At 48.3% G+C, this 26,916-nt stretch overlaps 1 protein-coding gene across 2 annotated transcripts; it reads right to left on the reverse strand.

Moving 5' to 3' along the window:
- Positions 1 to 417: 417 nt before the first annotated feature.
- TRIT1 (tRNA isopentenyltransferase 1) lies at positions 418 to 26,413 on the reverse strand. Of its 2 annotated transcripts, none has more exons than XM_048500925.1 (11): positions 26,250 to 26,413; positions 17,472 to 17,612; positions 15,732 to 15,830; positions 14,107 to 14,261; positions 12,141 to 12,283; positions 11,550 to 11,661; positions 9,800 to 9,912; positions 9,045 to 9,122; positions 6,818 to 6,927; positions 4,897 to 5,014; positions 418 to 1,408 (listed from the first exon to the last, which is right to left on the reverse strand). In XM_048500925.1, the coding sequence occupies exons 1-11, from the start codon at positions 26,376 to 26,378 to the stop codon at positions 1,254 to 1,256; spliced, it is 1,353 nt and encodes a 450-aa protein (XP_048356882.1). In that variant the 5' UTR covers positions 26,379 to 26,413; the 3' UTR covers positions 418 to 1,253. The 2 variants fall into 2 exon arrangements, with proteins under 2 accessions (XP_048356882.1, XP_048356883.1); XM_048500926.1 differs by lacking the exon at positions 26,250 to 26,413 and adding an exon at positions 25,245 to 25,481.
- Between the last annotated feature and the right edge of the window lie 503 nt (positions 26,414 to 26,916).

Below are 26,916 nucleotides of genomic sequence, written 5' to 3' on the forward strand. Positions count from 1 at the left end.
TTATCAACAGGAACAGGAACCATTTCAAAATTATCCCTATTCCAGTTTGTTTTCTATGAAGTTTGAGCAGAACTTCTGGGTGAATTCCATAAAAACAAAAAGCAGGATAGAAATATTCTAGAAAATATTTTGGAAAAATGCAACCTCCCAGCAAAAACCTTCCCTGGATTATTGTAAATGCACAGTGTTCCCAGCCACTAGACTAGCTTCCCTTCATGGGGACCACTACCTGGTTTTGGAGTAGGGCCAGCTATGGCCCTTCATCCTAACAGAGAAGTCTGTCCCCTTTTCACTCTAGATAGCTTTGACACTCAAGCCTTCTCGACTTCCACCCTTGCAGATTACAACACCGTGGGCATTCTCTAGTCCAGAGTCCAGTGTCAGGCAGCTAGCCATCTGAAACACAAACAAAACCACTTCAAAGTTGCATTTTACTGCGATTGTATCTCAGTTTTGCCTTACAAGACAATCCAAGAATGACAGAGAAATGAGACATCATGGCAGGAGTGGGCAAACCTTTTGGCCCAAGAGCCACATTTGAGTCCCCCCTTACTTCTAAGGTCTCCAAGTCGAAGACTAGCTCTTTCTGTTTCCAGCAGTCATCTAACTTGGAGCCCCTGAAAGTGGGCAGAGATGCAGCAGCCCTCGAGCTACTGAACTATTATTTGGTCTTCCAAGCAATGCTGCTGTTTCCTGATGGGTGGATGCCCCAACAAGCTCTTGAGCAGCTTGAGGGGCAGAAGAAAAGCTCCTGCATGCTGAATTTGCCCCCCTGAGCCACTATTTGCCCATCTGTCAGAAACAGAGGCTTACAAAACAGACGATGTGGGGCGGTAATGGAGAGCTCATGCCCCACATCATTGTGGTGAGTGGGTGTTCGCCTTCCTCTCATGATCTCTGTCTGTGTGTCCCAGGAAGGTTGTCTTGGCTTCCCCCTGGCCCTAAGAGACACAGTGGTCTCAGAGTCCAAAGACACTGCTAACAGCTTTGCAATACAAAAATGTAATTGATGATCATCTTCACAATGCAAGTTAGAAAGACAAACTGGCACCAACGTGTTCAAACCAGCATTAGCTCGATTCTTTCCAGACAGTTCCAGGCTGGAGGCAAAACACCTTGGTGTATTAGAGGTCCCAGATAGGTGGGTTCCTTCTCCCTGGATCCATTTGCTTTGCATGGCACAGATGGAATCCTGCCCAAATCTAGCCTTTGAGGATAGCTGCCCGGTCTCTGAATTCCCACCAATGGCTGGGCTACGTTTTGCAGGCTCCCAAGTTCCCTGATGATGCTTCCGTGCATGTTCTGGTAGTCTCTGTGTCACTGCTCTGGACCTTTGCCGAATGGGCGCCAGAGTGCAACTTCTGTGACTTCCTCAGATGGAAAAGGTGCGACTTCGATTTTACGTGAGCTGTTGACACAGATAACACATAGAACCATTCAGGAGACTGATTCAGAAACAGCTGGATACATAACACCATTTTTCTAACTAATATGTATGAAACACATGGCATACACCCGAGTAGAGGCTGGAGCTTTAAAGGGAAATTAAAAAATAGAATAATGAAACTACTATTCTCTGAACTTTAAGCTGTGCAAATAATCTGTGCAATTTCATTCCCTGCGCATGCTGAACACTTCCATTTATTCAAAGCTCTGACTGTGTGGCTATCTTAGGCACTATCCAGCAAAGAAAAGTCAGCCCTGTGTCCTGATCTACATATGCAGTGGATTGAGGATGGAGTACACCCCGTCAGCCAGCAGAAAGGAATACATATGAGGCTCTCTGATACTTGAAAAAAAAACATTCCCTCCAAGTATTAAGTAATTTTTTTATCCTCCAAGGAGCTCAGAGTAGCTGATATATTGACTGACTGAGGTGGTACACGTCCTCCACAAGAACCTTGCAAGGTAAGGCTACATACTGCAATAGAATGACTGCCTGGCCCAGGTCAACCAGAGAGTTTCTGTGGCATAGCAAGGACTAGAACCTGGATCTAACAACTGGCTCTCATCAGGTACCGTTTCCCCGAAAATAGGACCTACCCTGAAAATAAGCCCTAGCATGATTTTTCAGGATTTTTGGAGGATACCTGAAATATAAGCCCTACTCCAAAATAAGCCCTAATTACAGATTTCCAGGCGCAGCTGATCTGGTCATGTGGGGGGCACAAAATCATGGGGGGGAAAATAAGACATCCCCTGAAAATAAGCCCTAACGCATCTTTTGGAGCAAAATTAATATAAAACTATCTTATTTTGGGGAAAACGCAGTAGCAGTAGAACTCTACCATGTAAAGAAGATTCAGCTAGAACTTCCTGTTTATAGACATGAGAAGATCCACTCCTGATGGACATCTGTCCACCCCAATGCAAAAACTGGAAATTGGGGGAATGTTGAAGGGTATTTATTTATTTACTTAATGTATATCCTGCCTTCCTCTGTTAGGGGCACCCAAACAGTCATACGTTGTTCTCTTCTCTTTCATTTTATCCTCACAACAAATGTGCCAGGTAGGCAAGGCTGAGTGTGCGTGACTGGCCCAAGATCACCAAGTAAGCTTCTTTGCCAGAGTAGGGATTTGCCCCCCCTCAAAAAACCCTCCTATGATTTTTTTTTTCTTTTGGAATGAATGACACACTTTAAGACCATTAACTCAAAATGCTATCTAAGTTTGAAGATAACGATACTTCCTGTGTAGATACAAACAATGTATTTTCAAAGACAAACTTGTTTAAATGTGACTAATTCTGCCCATAATTTATGTGACATACTGTCCGGTGACAACGTCCCACATGTTTGCAGTGTTGAAGATGGCTTCCGAGCCCAAATAATAGACTTTCTTTTAGAAACCAAAACTTCCATTATTCTTTCCTACTTTCCAGATGGAAACTAAGATTCACGAGGTTAGTTGCCTCAGTAGCAGCAATTTGCAGTTCTCTCTCTCAGTACTGAGTAGATATCTTCAGGACAGTAATAAGAACAACTTTTTAGAAAACTGGAAACCTTTTATGGAATACCTTTTGAAAACCTATTCAAACAGAGAAACACTAGCAGGGTTTGAAATCTAAAAGAAAACAGCAGAATGTATTAGAATATAAGCAAAACAAAAAAACAAACAAACCCTGAACTATTTTTTTAATTATATGCATGAATATAGATTTAACTTTCAATCAAAGATGAGAGAGCTGGGAGTCATTTTGGGTGTGTAATGGGTTGTATTTTGTTATGTTTTAACTTGTTTTTTCCTTGCTGTTGTTGTTGGCGCGTATGTATGTTTTTTTCATGCGAGAAAAAAAATTAGTATTCAGAGTAATGACTAGGCATCTTCAATTCTGTCAAAAACTGAGGCATTTACTCTTTTCAGTTTTATGAATATGCTGAACAGCACATTTTTAACATGCTAACAAAGTTACATGTGATACATTTTAAAGCAGTGCAATAAGTTTAGGTTTGAGGAAAAAAAGCAGGTACTACACATTTCTCAGTTTCCCACAAAATTTCACCCAGCATATCAATATCAACACCTATTCACTGATATACCAGTTTTTCACTGGGAGGTAGTTTGTACTGCAGAACCCAACATTCAAGCACCATTCCTCTGCAGTCCGAAGTGGAACCTCTGCCTTTTAGCTACTTTACACAAACAGGAATATGAGTTAGGAGAGTCCCAAGGAGGGAGTGGATGGTACTAGTTTAGAATGCTGTCCATGTAAAAAAAACTGATGCAAGGAAAAATCCAGCACATGAGGCGAAAGGGTTCTAGCCCAGCCGAATGCCTGAGTGCTAGTTTTCAATCAGCAAAGAGGTGTTTTTTAAGGGTAGCACTGGTCATTCGAAAATATAGCCAAACAGGAGCTCAGGTTGGGTTGCAGAGACCTAAAGTTTGAAGCAATGCATCCCATTCTACCACTTCAAAACCTGAACACCACATTGTGCCTCATTAGTAAATCAGGCCCAAATGCCACTCATGAGCTCATAAGAAAGAGCCTGCTGGATCAGACCAGAGTTCATCCAGTCCAGCACTCTGCTACTCGCAGTGGCCCATCAGGTGCCTTTGGGAGCTCACATGCCGGATGTGAAAGCAATGGCCTGCTGCTGCTGCTGCTCCTGAGCCCCTGGTCTGCTAAGGCATTTGCAATCTGAGATCAAGGAGGATCAAGACTGGTAGCCATAGATTGACTTCTCCTCCATAAATCTGTCCAAGCCCTTTTTAAAGCTATCCAGGTTAGTGGCCATCACCACCCCCTGTGGCAGCATATTCCAAACACCAATCACATGTTGCGTGATTGTGTGTTACACATTTTACGATGTTACTTGCAAACCAAAAAAACGTCGGGGTTGAAAGGACAGCAAAGAGCAAACTTTCCAAACCAAGCTCCCCTTTTACTAGATTCATAAAGGGATGGTTTTATGGAGTGTTTTTACAGAGCAGGCAAGAGACGCCGGACTAGATTTGGCAGTATCTGGTCAGCGCCCAGCTGTTCTAAGCACACAGTAGACACCTCCCTGGCCATATGTCTCCTAAACTATTAGACTCTTGCAGACTGTGTTCAGAAAGAAAGCAAGCAGGGCACCCACAGAAACCAAACCCATCTCCTGGCTCCTTTGGCCAGGAAGAGGAAAGATTTTTCTGCTACATCATGCTGGAAGGTGGAGCAGTATGGTAGGAAAGGAGGAAAAAACAACAGATAGCTGCTTATGACTGTGCTTACTTTTGACCATGCCCAGTGACTGCTTCTATATTTCAGTTGTTAACAATAACCTCGTGGTTCCAATTTGAGTGACAGTTTTGTTTGAGACACCCTTGTACAGTGGGCTTCCCCCCCCCCCCCCCCCCCCAGCTTCTAGCAGCCTGTGCAAATTGGGCTTTTTCACTCCCCCAACTGCAACCTCACCTTTCCATTCTCGGTCCCCAATAATGATTTTGTTGCACACCTCGCACTCGTGGCTTCTCCGCTTGTTCTCTTCAGGCTCAAGCTCCATCTTGATGGGCTCTACTGGCGACGGCCACCCCTTGGGAAGGAGCAAAAACAGACAACTTCAGACTAGGATTGCTTTGGCATTCCTCACCTTCTCTGAATCACTCTTGCTGGTGGGGAATTTTTTCCCTAAGCTCCATCTGGCCTACCAGCAGTGCCTCCAGCTCAGCAATCACACTGATGATGCTCAGCTATGCATCACATTGAACAAGCCTCTAGAAGCAGCCGTCTCTGTGTCAGGACAGTGTCTGGATGCTGCGATCAAGGGACTGAAGAAGCACATGCTGAATCCTGATAAGAGATGATTCTGGCTGGAAATGATTCTGGCTGGAAAGACTGAGATGGTGGAAGGAATTATGCTGCTTTATCAGTCTCAGATGGTTAGGAACTTGGGTTCTGATGGAAAAGGAGACAAGCATGGTGGAAAACTGCCTTAGACAAATCTTGCTAAGTCTAGCCTAGCTAGGGTAGCCTCAAGACAGGGCTACTGTAATACGATCTACACACAGCTGCCCTTGAAGACAACACAAAAGCTACAACCACTGCATACGGAAGTAGCTGTAATGTTGAAGGATGTTAAGAATTTTGAACAAAGAAGTCCATCTTTAAGGTCATGACACTGGCTAGTGATTTTTTTCTGATTCCAGTTTAATGTGTTTAAAAGCCTTTCATGCCCCTCATATCTGCGGGACCGTCTCCACCCCTGTATGTCACTATGGCAGTTCCGACCATCAGATCAGTTCTCTCTGTTCAATGCAGCGAGCACAGTCTTTGCATGGACTTTCTCAATGTCTGCTTCTGATTTTTGGAATGGGCTTCCAGAGTACCCGAGGAAGGCCCCAAAACAAACAGATTATGGCTTTCAGCATGGGTTGGGGGGCAGCACTACTGATAAACTAGCCTGGTGAACCAGAGCCCTCCTAGGATGCATTTGTTTAGTTTGGAAACTTCTCTAAGCTGTTTGGGTCCCTCAGGGGGAACAAAAGCATAAATGTGTATAAACAAATAAATAGTTGTGGGGATCCATCAGTAGTGAAGAATTCAGGTGGGTAGCCATGTTGGTCTCCGGTAGAAAAGATTCGAGTCCAATGGCACCTTCAAGAGCACCAAGTTTTCCAAGGTGTAAGATTATGAGAGTCAAAGCTCTCTTGAGCCTTGTACCTGATGAAAACAGCTTTGACTCGTAAAAGATTATACCTTGGAAATCTTGTTGGTCTTGAAGATGCTACTGGATTCAAATCATGCTCTCAATTAGTGGTAAAAGTAATGCTAGCAAAATACCAGTCATATCAGCAGGGTGTGTATGCGTGTGTGAGGAGAGAAGGAGTCCCTGAAAGAGTCATACGTTTCTGTAAGGTGAGACCTGTTGCGTCCTCAGGTACACATTTGCACACACCACATAATCCCTGTTGGCCACCCAGTGTCATCACTTGATGAGCATGAGTGTTGCACACTCAACTGTTTCCCAGACTACCGTCTCTCCCATAAAACTGATCTAGCTCCTGTCTGTAACCCAACTCCAATAGTTCTGAGGCTGTCGGCACAGTGTAGTGGTTAAGAGGAGGTGGATTCTAATCTGGAGAACCGGGTTTGATTCCCCATTCCTCCACCTGAGTGGCAGAGGTTGATCTGGTGAACTAGATGTGTTTCCACACTCCTACATTCCTGCTGGGTGACCTTGGGCTACCCCCAGCTCCATAAAGCTGCCCTTCTATTCCCATCAGCTTCCCAAATGCCCCAGATGCAAGTTCCCAATGCTCCCAGTCATGCGTTGGCCTGGGAAATGCCACACCCCCATTTTCCTTCCTCGCTTCAAATCCAGCTGCCTCTTTGTTACCTGGAGAAAGCTGTCCACAATCTGGATGGCAGGTTCCAGCACTTTCTCCTCCCACTGAGAGAGATCAGAGACTTCCAAGCCGTAGACAAGAGGAGCGTTGGGTCCGGGGCCTGTACAGAGAAAAAAACACTGAGGGTCAGCAGGGGCCCAAATCTGCATTCTTCCGTGGAGGAAGCACAGCATGGCTATGAGGAGTTTTTTCCACGATGGTCCACTCTTCTGAGACCCAGTCCAACTTATGAACACTTTCGAGAAGTAAGGAGTGGCCGAGGGAGAGGGAGACAGAGATGGTCACCCGGCCCCTCACTCAGCCTGGTTTTGGTGGAAAGTGCCATCGAGTGGCTTTCAATGTATGATGACCCCATGGGGTGTTCACAGCAAGAAACACACAAAGATGGCTTGCCATTGCCTGCCTCTATGCAGCAATCCCAAATTTCACTGCTGGCCTCCCATCCAAATAGTAACCAGGGCCAATTCTGCTTAGCTTCTGAGATCTATGATTGGGTCGCTAGCTTAAGCCATCCACAACAGGGCAAACTTAGCCTTGGAAAACGAACAGCAGCAGCTTTGCTAACTCAGGTGGGTGGGTGGCGACCTCAATGCAGGGACAGGTCAGAGAACAGTAAAGCCTCCTTGCAAGGGAGCAGTCATTCCCCAAAAGCAGGACCACCTCAGAATGGCACATCTGAACTCTCTGTTTAAAACAATGCACAGGAGGGTGGGTTGATCTTCTAGAAACTAAGATCTGGACACTCGGATAGTGTTTCCCAAAGGCGGGGTTGGAATCAGCTTGCCAAAGGCTACACTGGAAGTGAAGGGGAGACAGGGCCCATGGGATAGGTCTGCAGGAGCTGGAACACCCAATCCCACCAAGCCCCAGCAGCTCCTTTGCATTTCCCTCTGGCTACCCTGTGCCAAGTGCTGCCTTCACCTGCCAGTTGCCTGACCCAACTTCAACAGCAGTTAGGACAAAAGGCCTCCCAACAGGAGCTGGGTGCCAGCCTCTGAGCAGGTGATGCCGATTATCACCGAGACCACAAAAACCCAACCCGAGGCGCACCTGTTGGCTGCTCGGCGAAAGGTGCCATACAGCCGGCCTGCGAAAAGGCTCTCCACTCCTTCCAACTCCCCCTCCCCGACTCTCTTCCCTCCTCAAGTTTCTGCGCAGCTTCCCCCGCCCTTCTCCTGACCCCACCAGGAACCTTTCAGCAAGTGCTGGGCTCTCAGCTGCCAGCCCTGGCTCCGCTCCAGGACTGGAGTAAGCCAGGGAAGTCCTGCTGGCTCCCAGCCAGGGTCTGAGCAGTGAGCCAAGCGAGAGCTGATCAGATCTGGAAGGGCAGCTGTCAACTGGGCCTTTCGCTCTGGCTTGGGGGAAAGGAAGGAGCCGAGGGGGGGGTGGGGGGAGCTGTCTGGTTCACAGGAGAGCAGGAACTGGGCTCAGCAGGCCGAGGAAATAGTTTATTCGGGGAGGGGAAGCCTCTGCACTAAAACGCAGCCATATTCTGGTCAAAGCTGAATCCTGTGTTCCAGTGCCACACCCTGCACTTTCTCCTGCAGAATCGGAGCATGCACAAAGTGCTTTCTGGTCTCCCATGTTGACAGGCGGTCAGTGGCCATGCCCCGAAAGGGAAATGGAGAGCTGAATATCACAATGATCCAAGATCACAGATTCATGGTTAGACTTGGGGGCCTAAACCTTTCTGCAAGCCACACCCTCTGCCCAGGAGGGTAGCTGTGACTCAGCAAGGGAGGGAAGGGCACTTTGCATGTGCTCAAAGGCGCTTTTATTGGTGGTAGAAAGTGCTGCCAAGTTGGCAGTTGGCTTATGGTGACCGGATGGTTTTCAAAGCAAGAGTCATTCAGAGATGGTTTGCCATTGCCTGCCTCTGCTTCGTGACGCTGGTATTCCTTGGTGGTCTCCTATTCAAGTATTAACCAGGGCTGACCCTGGTCAGTTCCCAAGATCAGATCAGGTTAACTTGGGCTATCCAGATCAGGGCCAATCTTTATTAACAGCTCCTGTGAGAAGTGAGTTCTGGCAGAAAGCAGGTTCTGGAACAAAGTCCAAGTGTGCTCTGGCTTGAACAGCACTGAAAAAACATACAGGAGACAAGAAAGTGGAGCGAACAAAGAGAATGGCCCTCTTCTACAAGCGGAGCAGGAGAAAGAAAGGTGCTTCCCCACTTCTCTTTCTGCCAAAGGGATGCAAAATCATGGAATGACTCACGTTTTAAGAAGCGGTTCTTGACCCATTTGTTCTGTTTGCGGGCATATCGCCTGGTCACCAACTTCAGAGCCTCAATTCCTGGATGCGGGGGGGGGGGTACACAACAGGATACGTTAGTACTGAACCCAGAGAACATCTAGAAGAAGAAGAGATGAAGAGTTTGGATTTATATCCCCCTTCCTCTCCTGTAAGGGGACTCAAAGGGGCTTACAATCTCCTTCCCCCCCCCCCACAAACACCCTGTGAGTAGGGCTGAGAGAGCTCCTAAGAACTGTGACTAGCCCAAGGTCACCCAGCTGGCAGGCACTGGAGTGCACAAGATAATCTGGTTCACCAGATAAGCCTCCACAGCATAAGTGGCAGAGCGGGGAATCAAACCCGGTTCTCCAGATTAGAGTGCACCTGCTCTTAACCACTACGCCACTGCTCTCCTGCATTACTGCATGACACCTGCACCAAAGCAGGAAAAGACCCTGGGTGCACTCCGTGAGGGCTGGCAACTTGAAAGAGAAGCCAGACTATGTTCTGAGAAAGTTTTTGAAGGGGATTTGTGCAGGAAAAGTATTCTCAGCAAAAATGCTAGAGCAGAATTTACAGCGTAGATTCCAGCTGATTTATTATGCCAGGAGGTCTTCTCCTGCAGATCTGCAAAAAGCTCTGGAGGATTTTAGGCTACAAATCCCACTCATTTCCTCTCTTGCTATCAAATAAAAAAGCCAAGAGCCATGCTCGCCGGCCTCCAAACCAGCTCTTACCTTTATTTAAGAGCTGTTCGCTCTGCTCTGCTGGGCACTTGCCCTCTGTGACCAGGAATTCATGAAATTCCTTGAACCCAATGGACTGGAATATACCATGCTGGTAATCCTGGCTGAAGAAAAAGACAAAGCTGGCTGGTCAGGGTAACGGGTAACATGCATGTGCACACATTCCTCCATCTAGGCAGCCCAAGCAAATGGCACATCTGCTCAGTTCAACACGGGGCAGGTTTAAGAAGCGACCTTTCAGTAAAGAAGGAAAAAGCACGCTGGCGGGGAGTGGCTCAGCACTCTCTGCCACCCCCACTACAGCCTCGTTCTCAGGTCCCAGCTGCTTGCTCCTACTTCCTCCACTGGACTGACAATGTCCAAAGGGACAATTTTGGGGCATGGGGCTCAGGGGGCCTTGTTTTGTTCTGGCCCTGTGGCTGCAACAGCATCCTCTGAGACATACAAACAAAGCAGAGGACGCTCCTCCCAGCATTCCTCTCCCAGCCGGGAGAGCTTAACTTCTACACAGTAGAGGCAAAGGAGAGAGAAGAGAAAACACTGCGGTCCTGGGATTGGGAGAGGCCAGGGGGAATGTCCTGCCTGGGTAATGCAGGAGGGCAGTTGTGGTTGGAAGAGCTGCCACAGCAAACCATAATCCCTTACATGCATGAAGATGCCTTATCCGGAATCAGACCCTTGGTCCACCAAGGCCAGTACTGTCTAATCCAGGGGTTTGCAACCTGCGACTCTCCAGATGTTCATGGACTACAATTCCCATCAGCCCCTGCCGGCATGGGGCTGATGGGGATTGTAGTCCATGAACATCTGAGAGTCGCAGGTTGCAGACCCATGGTCTAATCCAGTGGTGGCGAACCTTTGGCACTCCAGATGTTATGGACTACAATTCCCATCAGCCCCTGCTAGCATGGCCAATTGGCCATGCTGGCAGGGGCTGATGGGAATTGTAGCTCATATCATCTGGAGTGCCAAAGGTTCGCCACCACGGGTCTAATCAGACTGGATGCTGCTCTCCAAGGTCACAAGTGGAGATCTTTCACATCATCTCCTGCCCAGTCCTTTCAACTGGAGATGCCTGTGATTGAAATTAGGACCTTCTGCATACTAGTCAGAGGCTCTTCCCACTGAGCCCCAACCCCCTTCCTGTTGAGTCTCTCTGGTGCAGGGAGCCTCCATTCAATAGGGAGCCCCTCTGCTTTCCAAAACCTACCACGAGAGGCGTAGCTGGGCCAAACTGCGCCCGGTGTGCAGTCTATATTTTCCACCACCCCCCATGGCCCCCCTGTGGCACCCCCTCTTCCCCCCCTTCCCACACTTACCTAAGTTCCTTTCCTTCTCCTAGAACTTTTTCAGACTGAAAAAAAGGCCTATTCACAGTTCAGGCTTAAAAATGGCCTGATGGGAACTATACTTCCCAGGAGACCTTGTGAGCCCCAAGGTCTCTTGGGAACTGTAGTTCCTCAGGCCGTTTTTAGCCTGCACTGTGAACAGGCCTTTTTGCAGCCTGAAAAAGTTATCGGAAAAGGAAAGGAACTAGTAGTGGGAAGGGGGGTGGGGTGGCACTGCAAGGGGGGTGCCAGGGGGAAGGGGGAGGGGCCTGGGGGCGATTTTTCATGCCTCCCAGACGTGCGCCCGGTGCACGGTGCCCCCCTGTCCCCTTGTAGCTCTGCCACTGCCTACCACAGAGTTTCAGCTTTGCCTCTATCTCTATCCGTGGCAGAAGGAGGGATGTCCCACTCACCAGCTTTCTGCCACCTTCTCCTGGTTGTATCGCCGGTGGAAGTCTCGCAGTTCCTCCAGCAGCCCAGCCGCCAACATGTCATCCACGCGCGTGTCGAGCCTTTCATCCAACACTGGAAAAGGTCAGAAAGAGGGTGGTCGAGAAGCTGGTCAGAAGGGTGCAGACTGGCACTTGGAGGAAAAAGGGAAATGCTGCCACGCTTGTGCCTGGAGGAGGCAGGACATTCATGTGTCTGGGGGCCCCAGAATGCACTACAAAGAACAGAAGGATCAGCCTCCTGAATTTCCCTTTCAGTCCTTTCTACCACGTCTGTGGCTATCTGGCCTGAAATCTAGAAATTCATTTCCAGCCCTGAAATATCCCAGGTCACCTTGAACACCCTCTGCAAGAGAGCCAGCCATATCAGCGTTTCCTCAGTGACTTTGGGAGAGATCATGAAGGTAAAAAAACAACCAAAGAGCCCCAACACTAAGCCCAGGAAAGGGACTATTTGGGGGTGGGGTGGGGTGGGAGAGTATATAAATAATGGAGGCACCAAGGAGGAATCCTGGGGATCTAGGATAGCTGTTTCCACCCCCTCCTTGTTTTTACCTGCCTGTTCTGCATAAAGCCATAAGATGCATGAGTTGGGGTACTTCAGCGGGCCCCCCAATGGGCCCCCGCCCTCCTCATCCTGCTGCATCTGCAGCAACTTGCTATGGGTGAAGCCTGTTTCTTCGTACACTTGTAAACTCCTGCAAAGAATAAACAGAGAAAGGCAATTCTAGGGACACAGCCTTTTCTTAAAACTCTCAGGCTTTAAAATGGGGCTGCCGGGTGTGTGTGTGTATGAGTTGGCACACAAGGAAGGTTGCCTATGGGCAGAGGGGCACTAAAGGAAGAAAAATCAGCACCAGTGAGAGAGAGAAGGGTTTGTGCTGTCCCCCAGGGCATTTGAGATGTCTTCTTCTTTGGGTACCTGGGATCTGCTAACAGCTGAGAACTCCCAAACGTGGCAGTTTTGCCATTCATTGTCCCGAGCACTCCCAAAGACTTCTCCTGAAGCCATGAGAGGTGAGGTGCCGGAAAGGTTGGCCTGGTCTCTGCAGCAGACACCTTTCACCCTCCCTCTGGGCAACACAAGAGTTGGGCACTCACAGCTGCTAGCCATGACAACTGTCCTGATTGGTGTAATACATTTGGGAGCACCAGCGAATGAAAAAAACTGTGATGTTTCAGAGCAACGCGCTCCCGGGGTGTACGTTTTTTATGCAATGCTTCTCACTTCAAAAAAAGGAATCCTCACAAAGCAAGAAATGCAACGGTGTAGGTCACTGCAAACGACTCATGGGGAAATGGCTATCAGCGGGTAAGCAGTCTAACGCTGCCTGTTCTGGCAAGGGGTAGCCCTCTTCCAAGGTTCCCCACTTAACTTGTACAGGTGCCATATCATGCCCTGAATTCTCCAGCATTCTGGAAAGGAAATCAGGCCGTAACCAATACCTGCCCTCTACTACTGGCTTGGAAGGCAGGAGGAAGGACCCCCTCCCCATTTCCAGGAGTACCTTCCCCCCAAGAAGTCTTGAGGCTGCAGATTTTGGCTGCGGTTTAGGCTCTTCTTAAATGCTTGTCCAATCCATGTGAACAAGGCATGTGTCTCTCCGCCTGGCCCCGGGGGAAGGCAGGGCTGGGAAAATCTGGCCCAGGCATCAAGTCTGGGCGCGCTGCAGCTCTGTTTCCCACAGTGCCAAACTATGCTGCTCAGCTGGTGTGGTGACTTTCTCTCGCAGCAGCCGAAGAAAAACCATCCGTTGATGGCTAAGCCTAGCCCAGGAGCTCAGGATCTGGCAGCTGCTGCTGCTTCTTGGGGTGTGAATCTTCACATTGGAGTGCAGTTCAGCTCCAGGGGAAGAGCAAGAACAGCTCCCTCGAAGCCCTGCAGGAGAGGTTCTTAAACTAGGTCAGGGGAGACCTTTCCCAGCCTTTCCATTCTTCAAACTTAAGCCAGGCAAATCCAAAGGAAACAGAGGGAGGCACAATCCGGGCATCACAGACGCATCCCCTAAACATCAGCAAGGCTGCAGCACACGGCCCAGTTTCTCTTCAAGGCACTGGAGCTCACAAACCCCCTGTGAAGAAGAACACACCTCTGTGCACGTGCAGAGTGCTCCTCTCACTCACTCTTCCATAACCTCATTAAGGAAGTTACCACAACTTGGAATTAAGCTATAAAATTCAGGTATGGCGATGGGGAAAGAAGGCCGCACGCATTTGTGGAGGGAAAGATCTGGTAACAGCTCCTAACTCTAAATAGAACCTCCATGTTTAGAAGCAACATGTTGGTGAAGAGTTGTTGCATTCCTGTCCATCTGGTGAGTTTCCCAGAGGTGGCCAGCTGGCCACTGCTGCAGACAACACAACGTGGTCTCATCAGTGGGCTGCTCTTGCGTTATGGTCTCAAGGAATGCTGGGGTTTGCTAGATCACATCCAGCTGTCTGTAAGTCCATCTTGCTCTCCCTGATGAGAACAGTGACTGAGAATCTCCCTGACAGCTGGGCTCCCAGGTGGAAGACTCACCTGGCCACCTTTCGCTTATCATGGGGGTGCAACCTGTCTGCCATCTCGGGATCCACCTGTTTGAGGAGGCGATGGAGCTCTTCGCCATCTAACTTCTCCAGCTCAACTTTCCGATCGGCCGCTCCTCCTGCTGGACCTGGAGTCTTCGTCTTCTCCTGTGGGAGATTTTTCTGGGTAATATCTAAATCTGCATCTCTCTAGAACAGGGGTAGGGAACCTGCGGCTCTCCAGATGTTCAGGAACTACAATTCCCATCAGCCTCTGTCAGCATGGCCAATTGGTAGGGGCTGGTGGGGGCTGATGGGAGTTGTAGTTCCTGAACATCTGGAGAGCCGCAGGTTCCCTACCCCTGCTCTAGAAACATCTCTCTAGAAACCCATAACACACGTTCCTGCAGGTGGGCTTCTACCTTGTCTCTTACTTCTTAGAACAGGGGTCTGCAACCTGCAGCTCTCCAGATGTTCATGGACTATAATTCTCATCAGCCCCTGCCAGCATGGCCATGCTGGAAGGGGCTCATGGGATTTGTAGTCTTTATTTTGTTTATTTATTTATATTTCATTTTTATACCGCCCTCCCCCGGAGGGCTCAGGGTGGTGTACAATACTGACAAATAAAAGCAAAAATACAAAGTTAAGACTTGAAGAAGCACAGAAGCCGCCCCACCCCCATCCCCACCTCCTTTTAATGAAGAACCACATTAAGCACAAAGCCCTACAAACTATTCTCACTACAATGGGCTTATTAATTATTTGTTTCCCCTGTTTATAATCTGTTTTCCGCTGAAGCAGCTTCCAACATTCTCCTCTTCTCCATTTTATCTGCACAACAACCCTGTGAGGTGGGTTAAGCCAAGAGATGCAACTGGCCCAAGGTCACCCAACAAGCTTCTGTGACAGAGCTAGGATTCGAACCTGAGTTTCCCAGATTCCAGTCTGATGCTCTAGCCATTACACCACACTGGCTGTCCAGAGTTCTACGTAATTAGAAAGCATGTTCCTTTCAAGAACAAACTGGGCAAAGCTGGCAACAGCCCTCAGTCACAAACAAAAACACCTTCACTTCAGTCACCGAAAGGTATTATGAAAAGTTAATCTGGCAATTAAGGTTTGTTTAATACTCAGATTTGTTCATGCTTGAAGGCTTGGGTAAGAGACAAGGCAAACAAAGGTTTTGAGGCCAAGAGCAGCGGCATTTGAATGGCAAAGTTTTGTAGGGATTCTTCGAACATCTCAAGGGGTACAGGAATCAATGAGATCCAGGAAGTGTTTCTTTTTGGGGTGTGGATTAGAAAATGCAGGGGAAGAAAATGCTCTTACTGAATTGGCCACTTTCAGAGAGAACCTATCAATATCTCCACACACACACACTGTGCCCCATCTCAGACCAGCTCAGCAGAAAACGGGAGTACCTCAGAAAGCTCTTTTTGAATTGACCCAAGCACAGCAAACTGAGCAGGCCAGAATCTCGAGGATCAGTGGAATCTGGGTGAAATTCTTCCCTATCTTGGATATATGGCCCAGTCAGGCACAGCACCCAAGGCTATGAGACATCCTGCCTCTAGTTTTAAAGCTACCTACGGGCCCACAAGCAATCTCCCTCCCACAAAGGCAAGCAGTTCTTACCCCTGGTTCAATTAGGACCTTCCAGAGCAAAGACTCGATATAATAATTAGTCCCCCCAACCACAACTGGGATCTTCTTGCGGGCAAAGAGGTCTTCAATTTGTACTGTTAAGGAATGGCGAGTGAAGATTGTGTGTGTCATCGCCCTACACTGGCTGAGAAAATGCTGCCCTCCCAGACACCCATGGGCCACCGAAATGAGGTGCCAAGAGTTAGCCTCCAAATCCTGTGCTCCGTTTTCAAAAACACAACCAATGCCTTCTCTTTTTCCAAAGGGGTAATTGAAGACACCACTCAGATGTGGGGTCAACTAGCATAACCCTTCCTCACCTCTTATCCTCTCCCTTCCCTTACTGATGCCAGACAGCCAATTTTCATATTGGTCGTGGTGGGTTTTCTGGGCTGTGTGGCCGCAGTCTGGTGGATCTTGTTCCTAACGTTTTGTCTGCATCTGTGACTGACATCTTCAGAGATGTATCACAGAGAGAAGTCTGTTACACACTGTGTCCAGTGAGAAGGGACTGTTTTAGTAGGGTATAAATTGCCATGTTCCCAGGTGGAGAACCAATCACTGTTTGGATGGAACTTGCTGATTGATTCCCCACCTGGGGACATGACAATTTATACCCCACTAAAACAGTCCCTTCTCACTGGACACAGTGTGTAACAGACTTCTCTCTGTGATACACCTCTGAAGATGCCAGCCACAGATGCAGGCAAAACGTTAGGAACAGGATCCACCAAACCGCAGCCACGAAGTCCAGAAAACCCACCACAACCACTTGAATCCAGCCGTGAAAGCCTTTGACAATCATATTGTCAAATGATACATGCAGAAACTTCATTGCTGGGGTAATAGCAGCCGTCACCTCAAGCCTGAGATCTAAAGTGCACTGAATGTGTTTATACAAGAAGGCATCAGTCCACCCTACAATAAGAGTTTTACTGTAGTGCGGCTGTCCAGAGATCGTTATCCCGGAATGCAAGCCAACTGTTGAACAAGTTTGCAAAAGTTGGGACGGGGAAAAATAGTCTTTGATTTGTTTTCAATTCCATTTTTATTTCTTCTTTCCAGTTGCCCCTCAAAATACAATTGAGGACTAGAAATCTCAGTTCTGATTTACAGAATTCTAATGGAAGATGACTTGCTGCCTACCTCTGCTCAACTGGGAGACGACCGAGAGATTTCTGGCACATCTACTAGGATAAGTCGTTTCCACATTTCCATTTTTGGTTCCCTTATAACCAGCCCCAGAGTTCCTTTCTCCATCACTACTTGCCTGGAAAATGTTGCTTAGCAGCTTCTGGCTGCAATCTAAGGCCTTCTTCATTCTGCCCCATACCACTGACCAGGGCCGTATCTGCCAGAGGGAAATGGAGTGTCACATGTCCCTGGGTGTATACCATCTAATCACATGGGGGGGGGGGGAGGCCCAGGCCACACTTGCTGGCTCTGAGCAGTAGACTTGGGTGCCTCACCAGCTCCGGGCAGTAGACCTGGGCGCCTCACCAGTTCCGGATGATAGACCTAGACACCATCACCCAGGTAGATTCGGGCAGTAGAACTGGGGACCTCACTGGCTCCAGAGGGTAGAACTGGGCACTGCTCCGTGAGACCTGTGGGGGAGAAGGGCCCAGGGGGCAGAAAACTCAGATTTTGCCCCAGGCTCCATTTTCCTAGTCACGCCTCTGCCATTGACGTTACACCGGGGGGGGGGGGGATCTCCCCTGAAAAGGATATGAGGGCTGTGGCCTTGTTCCGGAAGTCCACCACAGTGTAGTTTGTCACCAAGGGGTCCACAAAACTGATCATATGATGCTTGCACAGCGCCTGCTCTTCTGTGGACGCTTTGTTGGTGATTATGTCCAGTCCTTGATATACCTGAGACAGGCAGACAGAAAGACGTTATGGCACAAGTCTCATTTCCACTAGGGGGGAAAAGCTGTGTTTGGGCTAAGCCACTCCTTACTGCATGCGGACTCTGTAAAAAACAACAACAACAACAACAACAACAACAACAACAACAACAACAACAACAACTGGTGTTGTGGAAACAAGTCTTTGTTCTCCGGCTGCTAGTTTTTTGTGTGAAAGGGTTTTATTTTGCACTGAAGAAAATTCAGAAACGTGAACCTCTTTCTGCTGTCTGAAGTGGTGCTGCTCAAACACAGGTTTAGCCATTCAAAGAGGAAAAGACTACTCAGTGAGTATGTATTAGTCCCCCCTCCCCCACCAAAAAGGTGTGCATAAAAAGATTGTACTTTGAAAGGCTGCTATTTGCAAGGGTAGACAAACTGTGTGGGGGGAACTGAGGTCTTTCCCCTTGCAACTTTCCCCTTTCCAACTTTCCACACTTTCACACACAGAGACACACACCGCATGAGGGGGAAAATTAAATACCCCCACTTCCACACTGGTCAATTTTGCCTGTTGACATTTTCTCCTAGTACTGCAGGAAATGAAACAATGTTGGATACAATCCAGACACCGGTTGTAAGACCTCGCTGTGTGTGACTGGTGAAACGTGCCCCAATGACCCAGTGCTCGAAGGTACACGGCCTGCCCAGGGTCAACCAATCCTGCTAAGACCTACTTTTCAGCATTCAGGCACTCTCATGGTTGCTCTGTGGGCACATCCAAACAGAACTCACCAAAGCACAGGTAGAATCCCCTGGAAGCCACAGCTGAGTCAAAGATACATGAACAAGGAAACATGGCCCGGCCTCAGAGACACCCCAAAGCTCAGACCGTCTCCAGAGTCTCTTTCGCATGCCAAGTGTAGAATAACTGAACCTCACTCAATTCTGCCCTGGGGATTGCTGATCCCCAAACTAAGCTCTACATATACAAAGCGACAACCAAGAACATAGATATCCAGAGCAAGAACAGAGTGTTTTTGGGTCATCCCTGCCTGACCACAACCTGGCTGTACAGCGTATGACTCTAGGCCCAAGATGAGCTCCAATGGGTGTATTTGTGCCAGTACTGCCAAGATGAGAAATTAATTGTGGAATATGTTCCCACAGACATTGTGAAGGATCACGTCTGGGCAGGTTGGCAGCGGCGCAGCAGAACAAGAAAGGGAGAGGCAGGTCAGAGCAACGGCCTCCAGTTCCCTCAGGAAAAGCTTTCCCTTCTTGAAACAGATTACGGGCCCTAGAATAGAACCCCAGACAGCAGGCTTAGGTGTAAAGCCACTATTGATGCCGGTGACCCAGGTAGGGAAATTGGTGAGCAGTTCAGGCACAAAAAAAGTAGAGGGTTCAAACCACTCAGGATAATGGGCAGGGGCAGATACTAGAGAACTTGGCTTTGTGATGTTCAATCTGTGGAAGCATTTCTTAGATACATTCACACCCAGATTCTGCAGAGAAGGACCTAACCCTGGGTTATTTTGATACTCTTCCCACCTGTCAAAATCATTTAATCTGACAGAGGGGATAAACCAAGAATCAGTTCATGGGTTATTTTCTTAGTACCGAAATCCTGGCAAAAAGACCAAAATCCTCTACCCAGACCAGCAGCTACTTCAACAGAGTGAGCTCCACTAGACACTTAGGTAGACCGGGTGGCATGTCAGACTAGGATCTGAGAGACGCAGGTTCAAATTCCCACTTTTAACAGGGAAGAAGGAAGAATTTGGATTTACACCCCCACCTTTCTTTCCTGTAAGGAGTCTCAAAGCAGCTTACAAACTCCTTCCCTGCCTCTCCCCACAACAGAGTTTGGAGAGAACTATGATTACCCCAAGGTCATCCAGCAGGTTTCATGTGGAAGAGTGAGGAAACAAATCCACTGTTTTGCACTGCAGTTCCTTAATTTTAAAAAGAAATGTATGCCTTCCCTGCTCACAGGCAGTAATTCCTAACACAGTGCCCACTAAAGGATTTTTGGTGACTGATCTTTGTTCATCCTCACCCCTTTCACATGCCTTCCATTTATTTCTTTATATTTATATCTGCATCCTGACCCCTTTCACATGCCTTCCATTTATTTCTCTATATTTTTATCCCACCTCATACCAGCATCTCTAAACAGCTTACACATGTTAAAAACAATAAAAAACCACAATAAAAACATCTCAAATAACATGTAACAATTAAAACAACAATAAAAATAGCCTTAAAATGACCCCCACCCCAGGAGCTGTAGAGGTGGATTTCCAAATGCCTGGGTGAAAAGGAAGGTCTTCACCATGTGCCTAAAACCATATGGCACATGGCAAATCTCCAAGGGTAGAGTATTCCACAGCCTGGGGGCAATCACAGAGAAACCCTCTCACATGCCCCGCCTGCTACATCTTGATGAGGGGAGGTGCCACCAGGAGTGCCTCTCCCTGTGACCTCAATGCCCAAGCAGGTGCATACAGGCACAGGTGCTCCTTCAGGTAGGCAGAGCCCAAGCCATTTAGGGTGTCTGTATGTCAGTGTCAACACCTTAAGTAGGGCCTGGGAGTGAATTGGGAGACACTTCAGTTCCTTAAGGACCAGTGTGATGTGTGTCTGGCCAGATGTACCAGCTAACAGCCTAGCTGCTGCATGCTGCACCAATGCCAGCTTTCGCGCGGTCTTCAAGGACAGCCCCATGTAGAGCACATTCCCTGCAAAGTTCTTCTTGTCATCTTTCACCCTTGTCCTCTTTCCTTTTCTCCTGCTTCTCTCACCTTACACATTCCTTATTTTCCATTTCAACATTTAATTCTCTCTCGGTTACTGCCCTTACAGCCCCAGGATATCTGATTTGGAAATGTTCTAAAGGCCAATGCCTAGGGTGGGACGGGATGCTTGGCTGACCAGATCTGGATACCTTCCAGTGGAAGCCAGGCTGTAGCTTGAGGGGCAGTGGGTGGTAAGCCTTGAATGCCATCTCCATTTGTCCTAGATACGAGAATGTGCCTGGACTTGAGTGGCCCAGGCTAGCCTGATCTTGTTAGATTTTGGAAGCTATGTACCTGGTTAGAGCCAGTGTGGTATAGTGGTTAAGAGCAGGTGGATTATAATCTGGAGAACTGGGTTTGATTCCCGACTCCTCCACCTGTGGCAGAAGCTTATCTGGTGAACCAGATGTGTTTCCGCACTCCTACATTCCTGCTGGGTGACCTTGGGCTACTCATAGTTTTTTGGAACTCTCTCAGTTCCACCTACCTCACAAGGTGCCTGTTGTGGGGAGAGGAAGGGAAAGGAGCTTGTAAGCCACCTTGAATCTCCTTACAGGAGAGAAAGGTGGGGTATAAATCCAAACTCTTCTTTTTCTCTTCTTAGTACTTGGATGGGAAACCACCAAGGAAGAAAGGAGTTACTGTGCAGAGGCAGACAATGGCAAACCACCTCTGATCATCTCTTGCCTTGAGAACCCTAAAGGATCACCATAAGTCAGCTGTGATTTGATGGCATTTTCCACAAGAGGCATGTGGTTTCTTGACACAACTCTATTATGACAGCAGTTCAATGTCCAGCAGGAAGGGGAGGGAAAATGCCCATTACAGGAAGTGAAAGTCAATATGAGTGAGCCAGCAAAAATTAATAAAGAGATAGCAAAGGGCGACAGTTTTACACCCCACTCATGTAAACTCAGGAAACACATAGGTTACGTTTAAAATACTTCACATTCACCAACTGCCCTCCCCAATAAAAAATTGTTGAACAAAAGCTGAGGGATTCGCCAGGAATGGCTTCAGTTGGATTCCGCCATCAGTTCCATTAAGACTTGATGATAATAAATAAGAACATGCACCACAATTTAATTCAAATGAATTAATATTGTGTGTATGCAGTGTCGTCCAGTCGCAGATAGCTCATGGCAGCCCATTGGGGTTTTCAAGGTAAGGGATGAACAGAAGTGGTTTTCCCTTGCCTGCCACTGCATAATGACCCTGGACTTCCTTGGTGGCCTCCCATCTAAATACTAGACATCACATTCAAGTACTAGCTATCCCATCCCAGTACTAACCAAGGCCAACCCTGCTTAGTGTCTGAGATCTGACAAGATCAGGCTAGCTTGGGCCATAAGGAGCTCCAAAAATTACCACATTATTTGACACTGAAATCCTCCATTTCCCTTGCCCCCACACCTGACATTTCATTGAAATTTTATTTTAAAAGTATGTATGAGGGAAGGCTAACCATTCTCAAATTTGCAAAAGGTACCTACAGATTCGACAAGGTGTGGAACGCCTGTTTGGGTGAGTGGAGAACTGATTTTCCAAATTAAAAAGCTGAATCATAAGATATGGCCCCTTAAGAAGTGGCTACTGATGCTGCATATGAACCTGCAGGAATGTGGGAGGAGGACATAATTTGACATGGTGTCTCCATCACTGTACTGAAGTGACCCCACTTGTGCAAGCAGGAGCCATTTTGGGAAGCAAAAGCTCCTCTTTCTTTAACTGTTGTCTTGCCCCGCCCTGTGACCAAAAGCAGCCAAGACCCCATCCCAGGAGATGGCTCTTCCAAAGAGGGCCCATTGTTCCACAGACGGGCGCACTCTTTGTCCGAGCCCCATCATTCATTCTGGCCTACACAAACCTCTTCAGTGCTGCCTTATCTTCAGACCCTGGCACTGCCCTCGCACAAAGGAGCCGGGTGCTACGAAAGCATCTGCTAAGCTGCTCTGAAAGGGCTTTGCAGACAAGCACGGGTCAGAGAAAGCTTCTCCAGCCTTGGCGCTCGCTCCCAGAGGAAGCCTGTCCTCGTGTGTGCCTCATGAAGACCGCCTTTTGGTTCAGAAAGTAGATTTCAGTGTGGAGAGCAGGACTCTGTCCTTTTTATGTTTGTCACTGTAACTTCAGGATTCAAGACTCAGGGGTAAGGGGACTTTTAATATTGTCGGTCCTCCCTACTCTCAGAGGACCAGGGTGCAAACCCAAATCAAAAAAGAAGAGTATAAAGTGAAGGGGGAAAAACACTAGTTACCCAGTACGACTCTGCAGAACGTGCTGTTCTGGCCTTGTCTCCAGGGATGGGCTTTGACAACATTATTTAGTCATGTCCAATTTGCAGAGAAGATTACCTACCTTGAGGAGAGGATAATTTGTCTTCCATCCAGAATGGAGAAATGCAACAGGCCATCTCCTTTGAGGCTGTACAATGCCTACTCTTTGAAATTCTTAGTAAACCTTTTTGGAGGGAAGGGGGCATTTTTGCCTTTTTAATGAGGCTGTACACCAAAGATCCCCAATGTAGCACCCATGGGTGCCATGATGCCTGTTGACACTGTTCCTGGTGCCCACCAAGTGTTTTTAGAAAATGGGTGGAGCCAAGTGAGGTTTCTGTCTATCAAAGCTTCTGATTGGCTCTGGAGATCTGATTGACTGTGAAGATCTACTATACTGTATCAAAATTCCAAAGTTGCCCAGAGGCTGAAATAGGCCGGGAACACCTCCTGTAAACTCTGCTGGGCCAGGGCCTCGCCAATCTCCTGCACAGGCTTAGCCCAATCCCATCAAATCTGAATGGAGCTGAAAGGGCCAAATGGTGCCATTAACTGGGAATGGCACCCATGAGTGATGAACAATAGTGCTTTCCTTGCAACAGCACACAGAACTGGGGCTCACTGCCCTCTCCCCCCACCTTTCATGTCAGATTGCTGCTTCTGTGCTGATTTATTAAAACATGTATTTGCCATTCACAGTAGGTGCAGGTACGTTTTGCCCTGTAAGCTCTATCAAGGATTTTAAACAGAGAAATGAAAATCAGCACTTATTGTGTGGGGTATGAGTGGAATGAGGAAAGGAAGGAGCTTTACTTACACACAATAGATCTCCCCCTTAGGTTATCTGAACTGCATTCAAAACCTCTGCAACTGAACCTTCCACTCTGCACCAGCTTCTTCTTGTGTAGACAAGGCTTTGGGTGACCATTAAGGACTCAGATAAGATTTGCCACCAGCTGGTATGCTGGTGGTGGTGGAAAGTGTCATCAAGTCACAGCTGAATTATGGTGACTCTGTGGTTTTCAAGGCAAGTGAGAGACAGAAGTGGTTTGCCTTTCCCCGCTTCTGCATTGTACTCCTTGGTGGCTTACCATCCAAATATTAGCCAAGGCTAACCCTACTAAGCTTCTGAGATCTCATGAGATCAAGAGCCAGCGTGGTGTAGTGGTTAAGAGCAGGTGGATTCTAATGTGGAGAAGCGGGTTTGATTCCCCACTTTTCCACCTCAGTGGAGAGACTTATCTGGCAAACTAGATGTGTTTCCGCCCTCCTACATTCCTGCTGGGTGACCCATGGCTAGTCAATGTTCTTCGGAACTCTCTAAGCCTCACCCACCTCACAAGGTGTCTGTTGTGGGGAGAGGAAGGGAAAGAAGCTTGTAAGCCACCTTGAGTCTCCTTATAGGAGAGAAAGGTGGGATATAAATCCAATCTCTTCTTCTGCTTCTAGCCTGGGCAATTCAGGTCAGGGCATGAAACTGGAAAGACAGCCATTTATACCAAGCGACAGTGTCTAGATATGCACCTATTTGACTGCAATAGTCAAGTGAACATGCGCTGTCCCATTTTCTAGCAACAGGCAAGGTCTTAAAGACAGGCCTTGCGGGGTCATGTCACTCCTTCTCCAAGAAATGCAGGCTTAGAGTTTCTGCTCCTAGCATAGACTGCAACTGGTAGAAGAAGAGTTTGGATTTATATCCCCCCTTTCTCTCCTGCAGGAGACTCAAAGGGGCTTACAATCTCCTTGCCCTTCCCGCTCACAACAAACACCTTGTGAGGTAGGTGGGGCTGACAGAGCTCCGAGAAGCTGTGACTAGCCCAAGGTCACCCAGCTGGCGTGTGTGGGAGTGCACAAGCTAATCTGAATTCCCCAGATAAGCCTCCACAGTTCAGGCGGCAGAGATGGGAATCAAACCCGGTTCCTCCAGATTAGATACACGAGCTCTTAACCTCCTACGCCACTGCTGCTCCCCTTAGGTACTCCTCTTAGGCTATTCCCTCCTTGGGGGCTTCTTTGAATGGACTGTGCTTGCAAACCTTCCACACAACTCCCTTTGTGCCATATCAGAGATGAAAGTGCTGTGGGAGGAGTCTCCAAGCAGGTGCTCCACCCTCAGAAGGGGGTGGAGCTAACTCTGCCTTCAAGATGGCAAAGCTAAACTTTGCATTTCCTCCTTGCTTTGCACTGAAGTTCACTTGGGAAGGGGGCAGCATGTCACGACCATAGTGCTGGTGCTTCTGTGAAGGATGGCAGTAGGAGCAGAGTCAGCAGAAAGTGAGGGGGAACAGGGCATGTGGATGTCATCCATGCCTGCTCTCATTCTACTTGTTGCTGCTTGTGGGGGGAGTGGGGGTTAATGCCCCTGCATGAAGGTGTTTGATTGTGTATTCCTACACGGAAAGGGGCTGGACTTGATGGTCCTTGTGGTCTCTTCCTATTCTATGATTCTATGTGTCCTTCCTGCAGCTGAGAAGTCTGGGAAGCGTGATATGGGGAGAGCCAAGAAATTCTGTGTTTGCCTCATGCCTGCCCTAGATAAACTGGTTGAAAGCACTAAGGTCAATAACACAGAGAAGAACAAACCTTGGGTAGAAAGAATCAGAAAAGGGAAGCCTTCTCCTATTAATTGTTGGGAATACATTGCGAGAAGCACCAAGGGTGTAAAATGTTAGCTTGGTAATTCTTCAGCTAGAAGATCAACAGGCTGAGAAGCAAGCCTGTAAGGTTTGTTTGACAGTGAAATATGCTGCTTCAGAGTGTGGTGGAGTCTCCTTCTTTGGAGGTTTTTAAAGAGAGGCTGGATGGTCATCTGTCAGGAGTGCTCTGACTGTGTATTCCTGCATGGCAAGAAGTTCGACTTGATGACCCTTGTGGTCTCTTCCAATTCTATGATTCTATTATTCTAAGCAGAGAATGGTTACTCCCCCAGCTAGATAAACTGGTTGAAAGCACTAAGGTCAATAACACAGAGAAGAACAAACCTTGGGTAGAAAGAATCAGAAAAGGGAAGCCTTCTCCTATTAATTGTTGGGAATACATTGCGAGAAGCACCAAGGGTGTAAAATGTTAGCTTGGTAATTCTTCAGCTAGAAGATCAACAGGCTGAGAAGCAAGCCTGTAAGGTTTGTTTGACAGTGAAATATGCTGCTTCAGAGTGTGGTGGAGTCTCCTTCTTTGGAGGTTTTTAAAGAGAGGCTGGATGGTCATTGAATACATTGCGAATGGTTACTCCCCCAGCTACCATGGAAGGAAATAAGCAGGGTGGTCCCTCCAAGGATCTGTACTGTAGGCTGGAGCCATCTCCGTGTTTCAGCCATGATCTGTGACCAAGGGGTGAATGCTGAGATGACGGACACCAAACGACTCAGGATTTAGACAGCTAAAGAGACTCCCAAAGGAGAACGGCAAGAAGATCAAGTGGAAGAAAGCCTGAAGTGATGCACCTTGGGGCAAAAAAACCAATTAGTTTTGGGAAAGACACTAGAAATAGCTTGAGCGGGCAGCAACTAGCCAGGTAAGAGAGGGGCCACAGAGAACTCTGACCCACTGCACGTGCTCAGAGGCCCCCTCGTCCGCGAGCCGCCCTACCTGCATGGAGTCCGCGCTGATGATCTCGCCGCCGAGCCGGGAGCCGAGCTGCAGCGCCAAGCGGGACTTGCCGGTGCCCGTCGCCCCCAGGATCACCACCAGAGGCAGTTGCCGCGCCGCCACCGCCATGGCCGGCTTGGGCAGCGACCTCCCTGCGCTGCTGAACCGGGAAGAGGAAAGGAAGGGGCGGAGCGGTGCTGGGGGGCGGGGCCGAGCTGAGTGGTCCCTTTCATCTCTAGGGTGGGGGCGTGGCCGGCAGCTCCTGGCTCGAATGGGGTACTCCAGGGGCATCTAATTGCTTGCTAGAGCGCCAGAGGTACTCGGGGACGGATGCACTCGAGGTGTACTTTCACATGCCCAGAGGCATGGGGAAGAGCACACGGGAAGAGCACACATGCTCAGAGGCACGGTTTCCCTTGGAGCATTTTTTGTAGTAACAAAGAGAGCAAGCGCTGGCTCCCTTGGCAAAGAATAGATGCTTTCTCAGTCGTAGTACATATTGAGGGATGCAAGCGCTGCCCAGAGTGAACTACCCGGGTTCAAATGTGTCTTTGTATACATATCTCTGGACCTCGAAGACCAGGCTCCAAGCCTTAACTCCACTTTGTGGTCTTGCCTTGGGCCATTCTTTCTCAACACCCATGGACGTGACACTGTTTTGTGACAT

Source organism: Sphaerodactylus townsendi, linkage group LG06 (genome assembly GCF_021028975.2).
Source record: "Sphaerodactylus townsendi isolate TG3544 linkage group LG06, MPM_Stown_v2.3, whole genome shotgun sequence".
Taxonomy (NCBI): Eukaryota; Metazoa; Chordata; class Lepidosauria; order Squamata; family Sphaerodactylidae; genus Sphaerodactylus; species Sphaerodactylus townsendi.

What these genes read in the sequence shown, in the direction of transcription:
- TRIT1 (XM_048500925.1), bottom strand. Translation starts at nt 26,378, where the DNA reads ATGGCGGTGGCGGCGCGGCAACTGCCTCTGGTGGTGATCCTGGGGGCG. An exon ending in TCAGCGCGGACTCCATGCAG is followed by an intron (nt 17,613 to 26,249) that starts GTAGGGCGGCTC and finishes TGCCTGTCTCAG; the next exon opens with GTATATCAAGGACTGGACAT. An exon ending in AGGTCCTAATTGAACCAGGG is followed by an intron (nt 14,262 to 15,731) that starts GTAAGAACTGCT and finishes AATCTCCCACAG; the next exon opens with GAGAAGACGAAGACTCCAGG.